The sequence below is a fragment of the Oculina patagonica genome, chromosome 6 (genome assembly GCF_052425735.1).
Source record: "Oculina patagonica isolate OP01 chromosome 6, crgOcupat, whole genome shotgun sequence".
In the NCBI taxonomy this organism is placed as follows: Eukaryota; Metazoa; Cnidaria; class Anthozoa; order Scleractinia; family Oculinidae; genus Oculina; species Oculina patagonica.
In genome coordinates, this window is record NC_135763.1 from 33,392,588 (window position 1) to 33,410,629 (window position 18,042).

At 38.8% G+C, this 18,042-nt stretch overlaps 2 protein-coding genes across 2 annotated transcripts; one reads left to right on the forward strand and one right to left on the reverse strand.

The window, feature by feature from the left end:
• Positions 1-671: 671 nt before the first annotated feature.
• Positions 672-13,537, reverse strand: LOC144656765 (ATP-dependent RNA helicase DDX19A-like). Its single transcript, XM_078517000.1, has 10 exons — positions 13,362-13,537; positions 12,156-12,267; positions 11,188-11,326; positions 10,627-10,719; positions 9,919-10,021; positions 9,313-9,427; positions 8,230-8,407; positions 5,224-5,461; positions 3,809-3,988; positions 672-1,926 (listed from the first exon to the last, which is right to left on the reverse strand). The coding sequence occupies exons 1-10, from the start codon at positions 13,419-13,421 to the stop codon at positions 1,693-1,695; spliced, it is 1,452 nt and encodes a 483-aa protein (XP_078373126.1). The 5' UTR covers positions 13,422-13,537; the 3' UTR covers positions 672-1,692.
• A 92-nt stretch (positions 13,538-13,629) lies between these two features.
• On the forward strand, positions 13,630-17,647 carry LOC144656957 (UBX domain-containing protein 10-like). Its single transcript, XM_078517218.1, has 2 exons — positions 13,630-13,985; positions 14,453-17,647. The coding sequence occupies exons 1-2, from the start codon at positions 13,871-13,873 to the stop codon at positions 15,274-15,276; spliced, it is 939 nt and encodes a 312-aa protein (XP_078373344.1). The 5' UTR covers positions 13,630-13,870; the 3' UTR covers positions 15,277-17,647.
• The last annotated feature ends 395 nt before the right edge of the window (positions 17,648-18,042 follow it).

The window sequence follows — 18,042 nt, forward strand, 5'->3', positions numbered from 1 at the left end:
CGTTTAGGCGCTCACATGAATGTGTTCTCAAATAAACCTAATGTTGCACAACATCATAATTGCAAACAAAATGCCAAAGTTGCTTATTATGGTCCATATGATCAAAACAAAATCCAAAATTACAATCTTTATTCAATAAGATTTCAGAAAATATATACTTAATTGGGGTTACCGTTGATAGTTTATACACAATTTTACTTGGAACGAAAACGCCAATTTTCTTTCCGTGATACCTTATACTAGTCTCCCTCGCAGCCGTTCTTAGTGTCGTCACGCAAAATTCCTCCCCCCTTCTAGTGGGGAGGAATTTTGCGTGACGACACTAAGAACGGCTGCGAGGGAGACTAACCTTATACAAGATATAAAAAGAAAAAAATATGCCCGTTTTATGAGTCAAATATTTCACCAAGCTTCACTTTAAAATAGCAAACACCTTATTATTATTATTATTATTATTATTATTATTATTATTATTATTATTATTATTATTATTATTATTATTATTATTATTAAAAGGGGCAGGCGGTTCTGAGGACGAGAATGCCTTCCCGTCTTGCAATTTTCTCATAAGCGACAAACTGTACGAGTCAGTAGGAACAGACTAGATGTCCTTACATGGAACGAACGTGTTTATAGTTTAGTGTTTTGCAGATCAAAGAAGAGATCAGGTGTACCATGCCTGAATTAAGATTTATTAATTCTTAGTAATAATAAACATTTTAAGAGGTTTGATTCAAACAACAAAGTATACTATACGAATAGCATGGATTACGGGAAAATTTACAAATACCTTTCAATGAAATGCTAGGTTTCTTTAGTTTCATTTTTAAAACGAAATGAATACAGTAGGGCTTAAAACACAATGAAAGGTACGCATAAAAATCGCCCAAGCTAAAATAGCGAATTAGCTCAAAAACTGGTAGCCCCTTCTTGCAGCTTAAACAAATTAAACCTGCTGTTAAAGTAAGCGAGAACATCAGAGATGCTCTTAGCAATCTCGGTTGATCTTTTTGGTTACATCACAACACAGAGGAGCAAGAAAATAAAAATGTGAACTTCAAACGATTTTTACTGTAAGTTACTAAGGTTACCAGCAGCCTGAATTTACGAACTTTCTGCAGTAATTTTGTTTTTCCTTTCAACTTTTTGGTTGTTATATAGAATAGCCAAGGTAAACAGATCGGAAAGCAGTCCGCAGTTTATATAGAAATTTAATTCGAACAGAGTTCAATCATTTCTTATTTATTACAAGGTCCGAGTTTCTACGTTGACTTTTTTTCTCGGCAGACGAGGAAGACAAATGGTTCATGAGCAATGCGGACTGTTTTAACGAGTTTAACTTTGCCTTTCTAACCTAAAGTAAACAACAGAGAATGCTTTTTACAAACTGTTAAAATATATCTTTCCGAGACCCTGGGAACGAGGTTGATCTTTCTGTTGGTTTCCAAACATTTCAACCAATCAAAGAGCCATCAACCGCACGCGCAATGTTTGATTGGCAGGCCAAAAGAGCAAGTGAAGTGAAGGAAACCAACATAAAGACATCCTCGGTCTAAACTGTTAACGATAACAATAACAAGATTTCTTTTACAAAATGCGTGATAAAACATTCATGTCTTTAAGTTCACGTTTCAAACTAAGTTCTAACGATTTTGTCATGTTGTTACATCACCACTTAAAATGGTGACCATGTTATGTTAGTTTCTCAAGAGCATCAACGTCATCGGTCTCCAAGTGTACAATTTTCTTCCCAAAGTGTTCTTCGATTTTCTTCATGACCGCCATAGACCGCTGACCGTCAATAAAGTTCACTGCAATGCCGCTCTTGCCGAACCTGCCTGTCCGGCCAATCCGGTGGAGGTATGTTTCGAAATCTGGTTTACCCGTAGGGTCAACAGGCATGTCATAATTCACCACAACTGTTACCTGCAATAATCAAAGAAATGACGTTACTATCCAGACAGGTCGAGGGCGCGCGGAGTTTGCGTGCAAGACGTGCGTGGCAAAAAATGCGCGAGCACGTCGCGCGTCAGATTCGGAACGTTTCGTAGCCACTTTTACACGAACTTCGCGCATTAAGGTTTTGTTACACGGGACAACAGGCAACAGCGATTTTTCGCGCGCAACAATGTTGGGCGAAAAATCGTTCACCGTGTAACATGGTACCGGGGACGATTTTTTGCGCACCTTTTGACTCGGCAACACGTTGGGAGTTTTTGAACCCAAGTCAAAAACTCACAACGCAAGATGACGAATATTTAGAAAGTTGGCTCGTGCGACAGGGTCGCCGTCGAGTTTTCGAGCAACACCTTCCCAGAATTCTGTTCAACATGGCCTGGACGCGCGCGCGAAAAGTTGCGAGTTGGCGTTGCGCTGAAAATCGTCTCGTGTAACATGCATGTTGCCAAGTACATTTTCTATGATGTTGCGCGAAAAGTTGACGCGGTGTTGCGCGAAAAATCGTTGTTGCAAGTTGTCCCCTAACATCACCTTTATTACGGAGCGTGGAGCGTCGAGTTGACACAAAAGACCTTCCGCTCTGAAAAAAAACCTTAAACCTTCGCTTCAAAGAATCATACATTGTGGATTTGTGCTCCTTTAGAGGCAACCAGAAAGCTTATCATTTAAAACGGGCGACTTTGAGCTATCAACCTATAATAACCTTGTTGATCGTGCTTGACGGTGTAGCTCCGGCAAGTACTGAACAACAACAATACTTTATTTCTACAACAAGACAAAATGTCGTAGAGACCCGCAAGTATTACACCCCAAGCAGTGAGTGACTAATCTGCCAATCGTCTCACCAAAATTCGCAAGTGCTATATAGAGGATAATACATGGTTGCGCGGAGATATGAAATTTATCTTCGAGTGTGCAAATCGATATCTCACGAGTGAACGCAGCGAACGAGCGAGATATCAATTTGAACACGAGAAGATAAATTTCATATCTCCAAGTAACCATGTATTATTCTGTTTATAATATAAACCTATTAATAACGAGGTTTTTGACGATTTTCCGAAGATTTTCAAAATGTTGTCTGAAGGTCGTACGAACGTTTCCGAACATTTTCCGAACTTTTCCGCAAATTTGCGAAGATTGCCGAGGAATATCCAAGGATGTTTCGACTTACCGTATTTACTCCAATAAGCGCCGCCCTCGAATAAGCGCCGCATTTGGGACAAAAAAGTTGCCGCCCCCGAATAAGCGCCACAGTCCCGATGCGGCGCTTATTCGAGGAATTCCGTTTTACAAAAACTGCACTACAAAGCAACTCTAAAACAAACTTGGATATTTCTTTTCATCAAAAGCGATGTTTTGCAGTTCACAGTGATGGTTTTACTGCTCGCCCATTTGTTTTCTTCCCAACATTCTTACAATACGTAGTTCTGTAAATGTTGTGAAGGCCGCGAACTTTGCCAGGACAGCTAGCACCACTTCTCTCTTCAGCAAGAGACGAATACTGACAATCATAAGATGCTATTTTTAATAAATGTAAAATATAAGATTTTATCTTTGCGTCCAAATTTTAAATAAGCGCTGCCCTTAAATAAGCGCCAACCTCAAATAAGCGCCGCACTTGAGGAGCGAAAAGTTTAATAAGCGCCGCGGTGCTTATTCGAGTAAATACGGTAATATTGACAAACTTTGGCTCATTGAACATGGCAAATTCTGCGAGCTGATTGGTCAACAATTATATCACATGTGTGGGTACATGTATCATTTTTATCCACACGTGTGATACTATTTTTATAGATTTCTCCCACTTGCTATACCACTGAAGTTTATATAATATAATTATATTTACCTGTTCGACATCAATGCCCCTGGCGCACACATTAGTTGTTATGAGCAGCTTCTCTTTGCCTTCACGGAATCTGTTCAGCACCGCAATACGTTGCTCCACAGTGATCTCGCCTGATAATAATGCCACTGCGTGACCGTCCTCAGTCATCTTCTGCGCCAACCACGAGGCTGCCTTACGAGTCTAAAAAAGCAAAAAAGGAAAAAAAAAACATCAGAAATTAATTAGGGGGAAAGCCATTTAGGTATTTGAAAGGACCCTTCAATATACAGTGGAACCTCGATATAGCGATCCTCGATATAACGATATTCCCGGCATAACGATGAATATTCTATGTCCCGGCAAAAGTTACAGAAAAATGTATGGGACAGAACCCCGATATAGCGATCTTCGATATAACGATATTCCCGATATAACGATGAGAATTTTGCGGATTGAACGCAAAATCTTTCCCGGTATAATGATATTATCAGTACACAGTCGCAATTTAAGAAAAATATTGAATTTAATCCCATAACATTACAGTAATCCATAATCTCTTACGTTTCTGACGACAACTTTGTACGATTATATACGAAAAATGGTACTGTATTGTAAGAATCTTTGTCCAGTAAAAAAGTATACGTTAGGTTTACCCCGAGATAACGATATTTTCGGTTACTTTACGGCCATATTGTTATATCGGGAGTTTCGATACAACGATCCCTCGATATAACGATATAATTTTACTGCTCCCTTGGCATATCGTTATATATGGGGGTTTCACTGTATCTTAAAACAGACCCACCGAACGGTCAATTCATCTAAATATTTTAAAGAATTATTCAAGTGAAAATTAAGAAAAGAGATTCGGTATCCCTTCATAAGGTGTGTGAAAGGGTTACTATCTTCCTATTAAAGGAATATAAAAGGGTTGCCTTTTCTCTTGAAAATGGTGTATGAAAGGGTAGGGGTTTAAACCTCAGAGTGGAGCCTCCCCATACCCCATATATTTTTTCAAGATCCCCCTCAGAAATAAAAGCCATCAAGTACACGTACATGTGCTACCCTGTGTAAATGGGGGGGAGGGGGTAATCATATGTCAAACTTTGTAGGGGGACAAAAGGCATTCTCGTCCCCATAGCCCTTTCGTTTCTCTTAGCTGGCTGGGCCTTGGCACGAGAAAATGAAGGGCTCTGGTGACACAGGATTTCCAGTCTTAGATTCTAGGACTTCCGGTCTTCATGTATGCAGTCATGACGTTTCAAAGGAATGTTTGAGAGAGACGTTTCGTTTTCGAATTCCGTTTAGGAATTCTTTGTTCCAAACAGCCAATCCAAAAAAATCGAATTAATTAAAAAATCCTATGGGGACGAGAATGGACGAAAGGAAGCTAAAACCTCAAAGTAAAGACGAGTCGTGCCCCTGAGAGTACTTACATGACAAAATACAATGCACTGTCCTATGGACACAACTCCATACATGTTTGAGAGAGCCTGGAACTTGTCTTCTTTGTCCCGACACTTCACGAAATACTGTTTGATGTTGTCCAGGCTCTCCTCTTCCCGGCGTAGCCGAATGATGAGAGGATCTGGCACGACTGTGGTCGCAAACTTCATCACCTCTTCATCATACGTTGCTGAGAACAGAAGCATCTGGCAATCTTTGGGTAAAGTCCTGCGAAAAAGCAACAATATTATCAACCTCGTTCCCAGATTGATCATTACTTTCGTAATACAGTATGTTTACTTGTCAGGAAGCAGGTAGGATGCTTGCACAAACCTACTTTTTTCCCTGATGTTATGTGGCTAATTAGCCCTGCTATTCTGCTTGTACTTTGTTGTTGGGCAAGTTAAAAAAGAGTTTTGCCCTGCCAATTTGAACTTAAGAGCTCTTAATTCATGAAAATAAATAGAATAACCTAAAATACTGTGACGTAGCCCCTTTAAGGAGCTCAGTGTTCTCCCTAGTTTTTAGCACAGCAGGTAACCGTAAGAAACTTTTTTAAACCGGTAAAGAAATTCCAGTAAATCCCAGCCGTTTTCTAGTCTACCTACATGAAACAGAATGTTGTCCAAATGCTGGTCGAATTTTATTTCATGACAACTTTATTATGGCCTTGCAGACCTCTTTCGCCTGCTATACAGCCTACGAAAAATTGCACAAAATCTTCTGTTGTTTTTAGGAGATATATTTGCTGTCGCTTACATGACGTACTACTTGAAAAAATCGGCGGTCATGTTTTCTCTTTGCTACGAATTGCTGCAGCTCTTTTTTTCTTTGCATCGAATACTCTGCATTCACGACAGCGTTGTTACAAAGTTGTATTCTGAGTGCTTCTTTTAACCTGTCATCTGGATTTTGTTTTAAACACTTACGAACTTATGAGAAGAATTTGACATCGAAAGCTGCCTTTGTCTTCACCACGCGTCAGCTACGGTCAACTAAGCAATCAACTATTTTCTGCATTTTGCATGTTTTTGAAAACTGAACTATTATATGTAAGTAATATTTCTCACTTTTTGGAATTATTTTTACCTCTTTGCCTTTGTGATTGTTTTTATTTTCAATGGACAAAGTGAAAGGACAGCAAGGATTGCTGCCGCTTTATTGTGGAATCGATCGTGGAAAATGTGCAACAACAGATGTGCACTTGCCGCGAAGTGAGAAACACCTGCAAAACTTGCTCTTTCCTCGATACCAGCCCTCAGAGATTCGGAAAGCAAAGGGAAATAAAGAATATTGAATACTAGGGTGAGTAGCACAAATTCGTAAATGAATATTGCATTTGTCAATCAGTGAACGCTTTCGGCAATTCTACTTTTCAACAAAACCTTAATCTAGAAACTGCAAAACTCCACGAAAATTAACCTTTTGATTTGTGATCTACACACAAAACGGAAAAAACGACACCTTTTTTGTCGATTTTGTTCGTGTTTAGAAAACCTGAAATAAGTGCCAGTTTTTTCAGATAAAGTGGACTATTTTTAGGATTTCTCTCGAATATTGCTTAAGTCGATATTCTCAAGTTATTTTTAGAATTCCCTTATCACGAAAAATTCAAAACAAGAAATTTCTCGAGTTTTTTCAGCTTTTCGCTGTTCACATCAAAGCAAGAAAATGTCGGCTTTTTCCGCTTTCTCAATTTAGCCTCCTTGATGGACAGCTGTCAAAGAATGGCGTGCATTGAAACGCTTGCACCTCTTTCTCTTTTTCCCGTCATTTTTTTTCTGCATTTAAATTTGGCACCATGAAACTTGTATAAAAGATAAAGTAATGTTGACATAATAAGAAGTCAAGTAAAAGCAAAAAGAACATATACAAAGAACGGCAATTTATTTAAGGAGAAATTTCCAGAAGTACGAAGAGACTTCCCAGAAAGTTGAAGACCTAAGCCTCATCACTTTTTCATTCATCTTAATCTTAACGCAGGTTGCCATCTTCACAGCTACAGAAGAAGTGGCACAAAAATGCACAAGCACCACAAGCCGTACAAGCATTTTCATAGTGAAGAAATTATTCAACATGACACGAGCGTGGGACAAAGAAAAAAATCTGAGTCCCCGACGGGAATTGAACCCATGGCCTCCCAGATACCGGTTGGGCGCTCTAACTAACTGAGCTACGACAGACTCGTTGTGAGCTTAGGCCATTTACTAGGTTGATATGTGACACGCGTCCTGCATACTGCTAGGATCAGCAATGTCGAAATCATCAAATGTGTGTCATGTTGAATAATTTCTTCACTATTTATCACCGAGCTTGAAATTTACCATCTTTATTATTTACTAAGCATTTTCATTTCAAGCCTTTTTTGACAGTTGTCAATCAAAAAGGCGAAATTGATAAAGCGGAAAAAAGTCGACATTTTTTCGTTTTGATGAGAACGTCGATAAGCTGAAAAAACTCGAGAAATTTCTCGTTTTCACTTTTTTCGCGATAAGTGAATTAACACAATTACTTGAGAATATCGACTTAAGCAATACCTTAGAGAAATCCTAAAAATAGTCCACTTTATCTGAAAAAACTGGCACTTATTTCAGGTTTTTTAAAACACAAGTGAAATCGACAAAAAAGGTGTCGTTTTTCGTGTTGCGTGTAAATCACAATTCAAAAAGTTAATTTTTGTGGAGTTTTGCAGTTTCTAGATCAAGGTTTTATTGAAAAGTAGAATTGCCGAAAGCGTTCACTGATTTTTGTCCCTGTTTATTTTCAATCTGTTATTTTATATTTTCGATCATGACTACGAAGGTGAAACGAGTGGTGTTACTTTGTTTTTTACCTGTTAAATTTACAAGATATCTTAGCGAGTCTAGGCGGTAAAGAGTCGTGTTACAAGCGGTAAATTTTACCGGTTACCGCCTGATAAGGAGAACACTGGGAGCTAAGTGGTTACTGGAAAAAACGTAACTTTGTGCCCTGTATCCAGCTGAAACAACACTTACTTGTGTATTCTAATGGATTGATCTTGGTGTCCTTGTAAAGCAATCATGACATCTGCTTCATCTAATACAAACATCTTGATCTTCTTTGGATCAATGACACGGTGCCTTAAAATCCAGTCGAGCAAAGTTCCTGGTGTACCAAATATTATCTGATCTGTCACTCTCTGACCCCTTGATACTGTTAGGAAAGAAAGTTTATAAAAGTAAATACATGTACATGTTAGAAGACAGATCTGTAGTTCTCTACAGACAGACAACTAATTACTTGGGCGTATCCCAAAGGGAGCCCAAGGTTAAAATTGCCCTTTGTTTTTGTTGTTTTTTGCGTTCAGTCACAAATCGCCGTCGGGACTCTAAAGCGCATGCGTCAAGTCCCAGTCTACACAGTACAGATGCTGTCATCGTTGAAAGTTTAATATCACGGATTCCATGATTTCTAGAGCGCAGAAATCACATACAAACAAACACGTCGTTCACAGTAGACCCACACTTAAAGACGTTGAGCATTCTCAAAATGGGTCAGTCCTCAAGACTTACGGGAAATCAATTTATGAGTGAACCTAACGATCGAGAATCGAGTTATACCAGATGAGCCATCAAATCTTCATCTTCAGAAGCGACATCATATTTTTAGATCGTGAACCAAATAGAATACCCGGGTAGAATACCAGTACGAACTTTAGAAAGTGGAAAGTAATCGCTTGTGCTATGCAAGAGCTGTGAAACAATCAACAAAAGACAATTGAGATTTCATCGGGTCAACTTTCTGGCGTTTACAGCTGGATATCCCAAGAAAGAAGCCCAAGTTCACGCAGATATGCGTCTTGTTTTTTTTAAAAAAAAAGTACAACACACACTCTAGACCCAAAATAAAGTCCAGATGCTATATTTCGTAAGAACCATGAACAATTTGTACAAAATTTTGGTTATAAGCCCCCCGATTACAAGCCCATCTACCTGGAAACAAAAAAAAAATTACGGTTCCTCACTAGAACATACTGATTACAGTGTATAATATGTTATTCATGTACACGATTTGTAATTTATACCTTGTACAATGCTCTTCAGTTAGATTCATCTTACCTTTTTCACCTCTTACTGCATAGCCAATCTTTACCTCTGGGCAGAACTTGCCCATCCTCTCTGCCACTTGGCCTGTCTGTAACGCTAGCTCATAAGTTGGGGATAGGCAGATCACCTATTAGCAAAACGAAACAACAGAAAAATAGATTTTTTTAAAAACATGTGGTCCAACAACAATAAGAGCAAAGCGCAGCATGTCTGCTGTACGTCAAAATGGTTTCAGGTTAAACCTGTTTCAACCTGAAGATTCTATAATCACTTAAGGTAGCTCCATATAGTTTCATCACCTTGTGCTGCTTGTGCAAATAGTGGTACATGTAAGCTCACATGCAAATGTAATTTCAACGACTTGCAGATTAATATATTTAGCAACCTTAAAACAATTTAAATTAATTAACTGGGATTTCTTGTGTTATGTCATTGTCAGAGTGCTATATTCAGGGTGAAACAGATTAACCTTACAACATGTTTATGAAACAACTCAATAAAGGCTTACTTAACTCTGGATCTCTTCCACCTTCCTACTTGCTACCAAGCCTAGTGATTTATTTACTGTGAGTAATAAGCATACCATATCAGAGTCAAATATAACTTGAATATTATTACCTGTGCAAAGTTTTTTGTTGCATCCACTCTGCTAAGCATGGACAGTACAAAGGCCGCAGTCTTTCCTGTTCCTGACTGAGATTGTGCTATCATGTTATTTGGTCTAAATATTGATTGGAACAAAACAAAAGATGACAACATTTGAGTTATATATTCCACCTTGTGCCCACTTGAAACCAGCCAGTGTCACGCAGTGTCAGTTCATCGACCATTTGAGTGCCAACATGTGTCTTTTGTGATGTACATTTCTGGTGCCAATTTTGAAGAACACCACTCGAATAATTCTAGATTTACAGTCAACTCTCTCTCAACTGACACCTGTATTAGATGGACACCTCTTTAAGATGGACACCTGGTGTTGGTCCCATCCATGCCATTTTCCAGTCATTTTACCGTAAGTACACTCCCTATAAAATGGACACCTCTCTAAGACAGACAGTTGGAGCCGGTCCCGACAGTGTCCGTTTTAGAGTATTCTTGATTTAGTACTTTATCTCTTTGTGGAACGGTTTGTTCCTCATTTGCATAATACAAAAAAAATAAATATGCCGAAAAAGAAACAAGGTAATTTCAAAAAAGAAAATGCAATTCTTCTTTATTTTGAAAAGCCTTTTAAATAAGCAGCAATCATTTTTAACTTCATAAGCAGTTAAAGAGAAAAACAATTACGACAGTTTACAAGAATAATTATTTTAACATCATACTCACGGGTCTGCTAAAAGCATTGGTAACGCTGTTTCTTGAATTTTGGATGGTTTGTTGAACCCCATGTCATACACACCACGGCGAAGCTGTTCTGACCTAAACATTATAATAAACAGGTGTCACAAGTAACACTCAATATTTTGCACACTTATTTTATGATCATCATTAAGATAACCTTTGTGCATATATAATTTGCATCAGTTAAATATATAGACTTAAATTATTTTTGTTATCAAGGAACAGCTATTAGTAAAATTTCTCCCATGTTAGCAGATGCATAAACATGATCCCAAGGCCGGTACATGCTTACATAAGGATGTGTTCACACTTGTTGCCTGGGCATGGTGCCCAAGTAAGATTCCTGCAGGTTTCAGGCACAGTGCCATGCCCGAGTACTTGGAGGCACTTGCAAACTTTGGTTTTTCTGTGTCTGAACACAACGCTATTTTTGCCGATGCTCAGGTACTAGTGATTGTGTGAACACAGTTTAAAAGGGTTTGACTTCAATCAACTGTAAAAACTTTTTTGTAAATAAATGCAATGTGGACAGAGTATAGTACTTACAGGGGTAACTCTTCAAATGATTTGACTGAGTGAAGAGGTGAACTTGGATCATTTCGCTGTACTTCAACTTCATTCTTGTTCTGGACAAGTTTGTTCCTCAAAACTTTAATTAAAAGTGAGGCCTCTGCAGCCTCCTTAGCTGTTGATGATGAGACAATAAATATCACTACAACTGCAGTACCAGCCATAATATTTGTAAGATGAGATATGAATCCTTTATTTTGACACAATTAGTTTTTAAGGTACAGTAGCAACCCTCCAAGTTTATTTTTTTCCTTAGTGGCCATTTGGCCACCAACTACTCAAGTTTTGGTCGCCAGTGAAAAATTTTAGTCACCAAATTAAGCTGATGCTTTCAATCCTTCCTCTCAATGTTAGTCGCCAGGCTGGCGACCTTGGTTCAAATTTAGTCGCCAGCTCCAAAATTTTAGTCGCCATTGCGACTAAAATGGTCTTAACTTGGAGGGTTGAGTAGTTTACATGAAATACAGTGTAGAACTGCTCATCGATTTCCAACTAAACTTTGCCAGTTGGTTGTTTACCTGAAGGGTAATTTAAATTTTGAAATTATAAAAGGTGGGTCACCGTATCTGTTTAGGAGCAGGAAGACCTTGTACAATGTATATACCATACAGTTCCTTAATAATTCCTTTGAAAGTACTGGCAAAGTACATGTTTTCAGTGAAAATGTATTATTCTGCCATAGAAATTTTATCTGTATTCATTTAATAGAAAGAATTTGATCGCTACTCTTGAACTAAGAGAAAAAATGATAGGTCACCGTACTTGTTTACAAGAAAGCAATGATTTATCTCTTTCGCGAGACAAGCCGCATAGACAAAAGAGGCCATTTTGTTTGTGCGCGCGCGCTAATTACGCCTAAAATTCTGCGCAGTCAGGATGCGCAATGCAATACTAGGGGGAATCACCTTAAGCATAACAATGCTTGTGGGATCAAATTTACATACCATCATCTTCCTCTTCCCCTTTACTTGCTGGTTTTTCCTCAGCAGGTGAAGTGACAGTTGCTGGTGTGCTGCTATTTACGGGTGCGCTGCTATTTATTTTAAGCTGATTTACCTACAAGTGATAAAACATACTTGAAGTCAAGTTAAGTGAGGTGTGAAGATTACCGGTATACAGTCATCCTGTTTTCTCGAAATATATTTTGGATCTTCATCAAATTTGGAAAGGGAGCAGATACCATATTAACAACATAATGGCAGGGTTGTCAAAAATAGCAAATTGCCACCTGCCTCGTGTTTTTGGCTGGCTACTCTGCTGGGATATCCTCAGATTCTTTAGTGAAAGATCGCAAAATTAGCCAACTTCTTCATCAACAATACAGCCACCTACTTCAAAACTTTCTGACAACCCTTTCTGACAACCCTCTGTTTTTAAAAAAAAAATGCTTCCACATGCAGAAATTTCAAATCATTCTCACCCATCCACATTAAAATGCTAAAACAATTCAAAAACACTAATGCCGCTGATGGATCATGCACATTTACCAGTAAAATGAGTCAACATAAGACAGCAAGTAGTATCATCGTTTTCGAAAAGTTCTGTTTTTCACCATTCACACGAAGACACAAAAATGGTGTTTTTAACAATGACTACTCTGAAGAGCATTTTTGAAAAGTTGCATTTTCAGTCACCACTTTTACCAGATTTGTGTGGACTTAGGGACAATCCACAAAGAAAAAGTCATGTTTTCAAACGAAAGTTACAGTTATGTGTGGACGGGGCCTCGTGTAAGCTTACATGAACTTAAAATAATAATAATTGGACTGTCAGAGATAAATAGTAAAAACTTTTGCTGGCTGGTCAAATTGTAAGCTGAATACCATTACAAATGAACGGAAGGCTATCCTATATATTTATATTTCTTTTCCAGGAAGAAATGCTCTAACATAAACATATTTGAGCTCAATTCTTCCTGTGTCAGACATGTTGATGTATGAAAATTACACGAATCTGGCACGAATTAGCTTATTCTTGTTGCCTATATACAATTTAGTGATCCAAAATTGTTTGATGGGACAAAAACACTGCATTTTAACGACAACTTCACACGAAAGACAACACGTTGCAGAACGGTAGGTCGCGGGCAAACTTGAGAATTTCGCACGTGTGTCGCGATATGAAATATTTGGCATGCGACAATAGCTTACTTGTCCAGTTATCTGACGTTCCTGTTCATCTACTTCGGCCGCCCAGTCTTCATCAGCCATAATTAAGTGTTAATGCTATGTTTATAAAGCAGGGAAATCAGAAAAACACTGGATTTTCTCTTTATAGCTGTAGATGTGGTGCTCAATGAAATGTGCTGAGCAACCACGAAACTGGTCTTCACTGGTTTCCGGTCGATGGGAGAGGAGATTGGAAACGAGCAATTCGATTCGATACGCTATCAATACGCTATCGCGAATTTTAGAATGTTTCCGAGTCTTTCCGAATGCCATGAAGAAAGCAAAACGAGACAAAATAACATTATTTTAATACCGATAAGGGTGAACTTTCCATGCCTGTTGTTAAACTCGAACACTTAGCTGCTAACAATATGTAAGCTTGGTGTTTCAAGCGATGTGTCAGATTATATTCAAGATCGGCATCGATAATACTTCGGGAAATACTCGGAAGTTGCTTAGCAAAGACTAACAAGTATGGCGGAAAATTAACGATGTATTCTGCAGACGAACTAACAGAACGAACAAGAGCACAAAACAAAGATACGATTCATGACTCAATAATGGCTAGAACGCCAGTTTCCTCTGGAGCAAGGCGTTTTAGCGAAGGTAAGTGAGCTGCTAAGAAAGAGCTAAAATTATTTCTGTAGCCCTACAAGCGTACGATTGTCAACTGCGTGACGACTCAACCTCAGGTGCTTCATTTTATTTTGGCCGATCAACGTCGAAATTCATATTAAAGACCAGTTAAGAACTAGTAAACGACAATAAGTAAAAACTGCTGTTCACTTTCAAGATTACATTTTGAACTAGAAATCACTGCAAAATAATCTGGTAGCCAGATCGATCGATGTGCTTGCTGATAACTGAATATGAGCTTGCAAATCGTTATGAAGCAAAAATTGTAAGCTTTAATAATGTCATCCGTTTCTTAACCTGATCACGGGGCAGACCACTTACTGACAGTTAAAATTTCTTGCTTCTGGATGTGAGTTGTAAAGTGACGTTTAAACTGATAGTTAATTTCTAAAATATAATTGTTTGTCTCTTTCCGATCTTTTTTGTTGTCATGCCAGGAAAATTTGGAGGAAGGCCACAATCACGTCATGGTAAGAGACCAACAAGCAGCAGGTCGCTAGATAGCCCCTTACCGTCAAGTAATATGACACAGGCACCCCATCCAAGGCCTCATTCAAATCAAAGACTACCTCATGAAGGAAGCAGTCTGTTGCGACGTCATACAACAGAGGAGCTCATCTCTAATGAAAGGGAATTTCCAGGAAGCAATGCTTCATTTGTTCCTAGACCACCATCGAGGCATTCAACGGGTAAAATGGACAGTCGTCCGAAATCAGCCAAGGGGCGTGTACGCCCCAGCTCCCAGGTTGGAAGAGAAAGTAAACTGTCAAGAGAAAACTTGCAGTGTGTTGGGGAGCAGGTTCCTTTTCCGCCACCTCTGAAACCACAGTCGTCATTTTCAAAGTACAAGCCCCTCCCATCTATTGGTACAGGGCTTGTTGTCGAACCTGACAGTGAACCTTCTTCTCATGATTCTCTTGTTAAAAGAACAAATGATAATGATGATGATACTTTGGTAAAAAGGACAGCTGATCTGTCAATACAATATACACTTCCTGATGAACCAAAAGATACAGAACCAGAAAGAATACATCTTGCCATCAAACTACTTGATGGATCTCGTCATGAAAGATGGTTTAGACACACGGACACCTTAGGCATGGTGCTGGCTTTTGCTGAGTCAGTCAGTAAAGATAAACTCCCTCCTTGTCTGTTCTGCACCAATGAGGTGCCCAGACGGGTTTTCAATAATTTTTCTGTCAGTCTAACACAGGCTGGAATAATCTCAAGAACAGTTCTTTATCTTGAAGACATAGTGTAGCCCATAATTCCAATACAACCATCGATACGATGTTGGCTTATAACTTTAGGCATGAGCTCTCTGGTATGAGTACAGGCCTGTTCTTGATGTGCAGCAGCGTCTACTGACTATGCACAAGATTACCCCATCTTCCAGAGGAATGCCCTCATCCGCTATGATGAGTCCTGCCGTTGGAGTCTATGCTTGTAAGCCTAGATTTTGCATGGTTGGGCAACACTTCTGATGTAGCACCACTAAACAGCTAGCAGGCTAGGCTCATACAGACCGTCCCGAAAAAACCTGGAAAGTCCTGGAATTTTAATGTGGGAATTTCCAGGACTGGAAAGCCCTGGAAAAAGACAACCCACCTGGAAAGTTCTGGAAATCTGTTTAACTCAAGTAACACCAGAATTCACAGAACTAACATTAGAAGAAAAGTATGGCAGACAGTAAGGAGAAACAATATTGAGATCTTGGGAGTGAATGGGTTAAATGTGAATTTTGGAGTCCTGGGAAAATCAATCTGAGTCCTGAAAAAGTCCTGAAAAATTGTTTGTGAAAAAGGAGTACGAACCCTGGCTTGGTGTTACACACTACCCCCAGGGGGGTACTTGGGATCTCAAGTGATGGAGATGATCGAAGGATTTTTTTGGGTTGGAAATTTTCGATTCTGGGATTTTTTTGGGTAGGAATATTTGGCAAATATTTTTTGGGTGTCTTGATTTAAGTAAGGAATTTTGGGGGTTATTAAAAACAGTCTAAAGATTCGTGGTAGTGCCTTGGCCGCATAGTGAAAACATTGAACGTTTTTCTTATGTTTTTCTTTGTGTTATATTTTCAGATCATTCCCCCTTTCTGAAAAATTTATTGGATCAGAAATTCCGCATGGGATTTTTTGGGGGGTTGAGTTTTGGTCCAGGGATTTTTTTGGGTTTTGCTGGAAGCCCTAGGGATTTTTTGGGTCTTGATCTTTGCCCCCATTCGATCATCCCCGTTACTTGAAATGCCGAGTACCTCCCCTGGGACACTACCCAGGTTGTTCCAGTGCAGAATAACAGTACTACATATTTTAAATGAAAATGGGTTGGATGTAAAGTAATATATCATTAAATAAATGTAGCTCATTGGACAGATTTATAATAAGTTATACAGATGAGAGATATTATAATCATACTGAGTGATAGAAAATGTGTGCTTTCAGACCTCTAAATCTATAGTGGTCACATAACTAAGTTATTTATTAAAATTTTACATTGTACATATCCCACATACATGAAGATTACATTACTGCAGCAGTAGCAGATCTTGGGGAGGGGCCCAGGCCCCCACCTTATTATTTGGCCAAATAGAGGCCCGAATGGCTGAGAAAAATTATTTTCGAGAACAGGCTCCTCCTTATTCCAGGGCCTGGATGATTGGCCCCCCACTTAGCTGAAGGACTTCATCTGCTACTGTGTAGTGTACATACTCACTTACCGGTAACCTTTTAAATTATTTGAAACAAAATGTAAACTACCGGTATTAATTTATTAGGTTATATGCGACTATGAGTCGTAACTTTTTAGGAGAACAAAATAATATGCTCTGACGTAATCACATAATGTTGGTGTTGTGAAATTGTGAAACCTCCCTGGAAATGAATGGGATGAATAGGGAATGTTTTTGTGGCCCCTCTGCCCTTGACAGGTTATATGATTTCAAGCAAGTCTTACTTTTTAGAGAACATTGTCCTTCACAGGTTTTTTTAAACTTTTTTTTTATCAGCCAGGGTTCTGTTTTAAAACCCAAGCAGAACCCCAATACCCAAACATGGGTCAAGTAACCCCTACTCTCCTGAAAAACCCTCCCAACAGCTGCTTTGTTAACCTGGTCATACTCTCAAATCCAAGGAAAGAAGGAAAGGAACTACTCTGGGTGCCCGAGGATTTTTCTCATGCACAACAGAATAGCTTTGGCGATCAAAGGCCATCACCACAAGCGGCAAAACCACGCATGAAAAGCCTTTGGCACCCAGGTTAAAAGGAATATGATACCCCAATATAAAAAAGCCAAATTTCTGGCAAGCAAAATTAGGTTCTTTGGTGCTCAAATTCAAGGTTTCCTTGACAAAGGTGGTTTGAGAGCCCGAAACAGGTTAACTATTTACTAGGACAAAGTAATTTATTAAACATTTTTTTGTAAAATACGTGATCAGATTTGATTGTACATTTAAAAGCAAATCATTAAATATTTAGTTCTGATTGGTTTTAATAGATAAAATAGACAATACTCAATAATCTTTATTTAATGTTCGATTATTTAAAATTCTTGTCTTGTCAGAACTGGCATGGTGCTTTGGCACACTCTTTTGTCAGGCACTGTTGCAAAGGTGAAAATGGATAATAAACTTTGCAGAGACTTCAGTTCTTTCACCCCTATTCATTAATAATGGCCACAAGCTAAAGTTAAACAGAAAAAGAAGGGAAGATGTTACAGTAGACCCGGTGGGGGGGAACTCCCTTATTAGGGCTTAACGGGGAAGTGCGGCCCGATAGGGTATGGTTTTCAGGCTTTTCTGTCTTGAACGGGGTATATATTTCACCCCTTTTTGTCTTAAACGGGGTATCTTTGCCTGGATCTTTGCATGGACCAATGTCAATCAGGATAGGCTTACCCGATAGGCTTACCAGAATTTTCACAAATTCTTTCGTATTGCTGACTTATGTTGATTTCGGCATTAATACTTAGCCAGCTGTGAGGTACTTGTTTATGTCTAAGATGGGGTATCAAAAATTGGCATAAAAATCA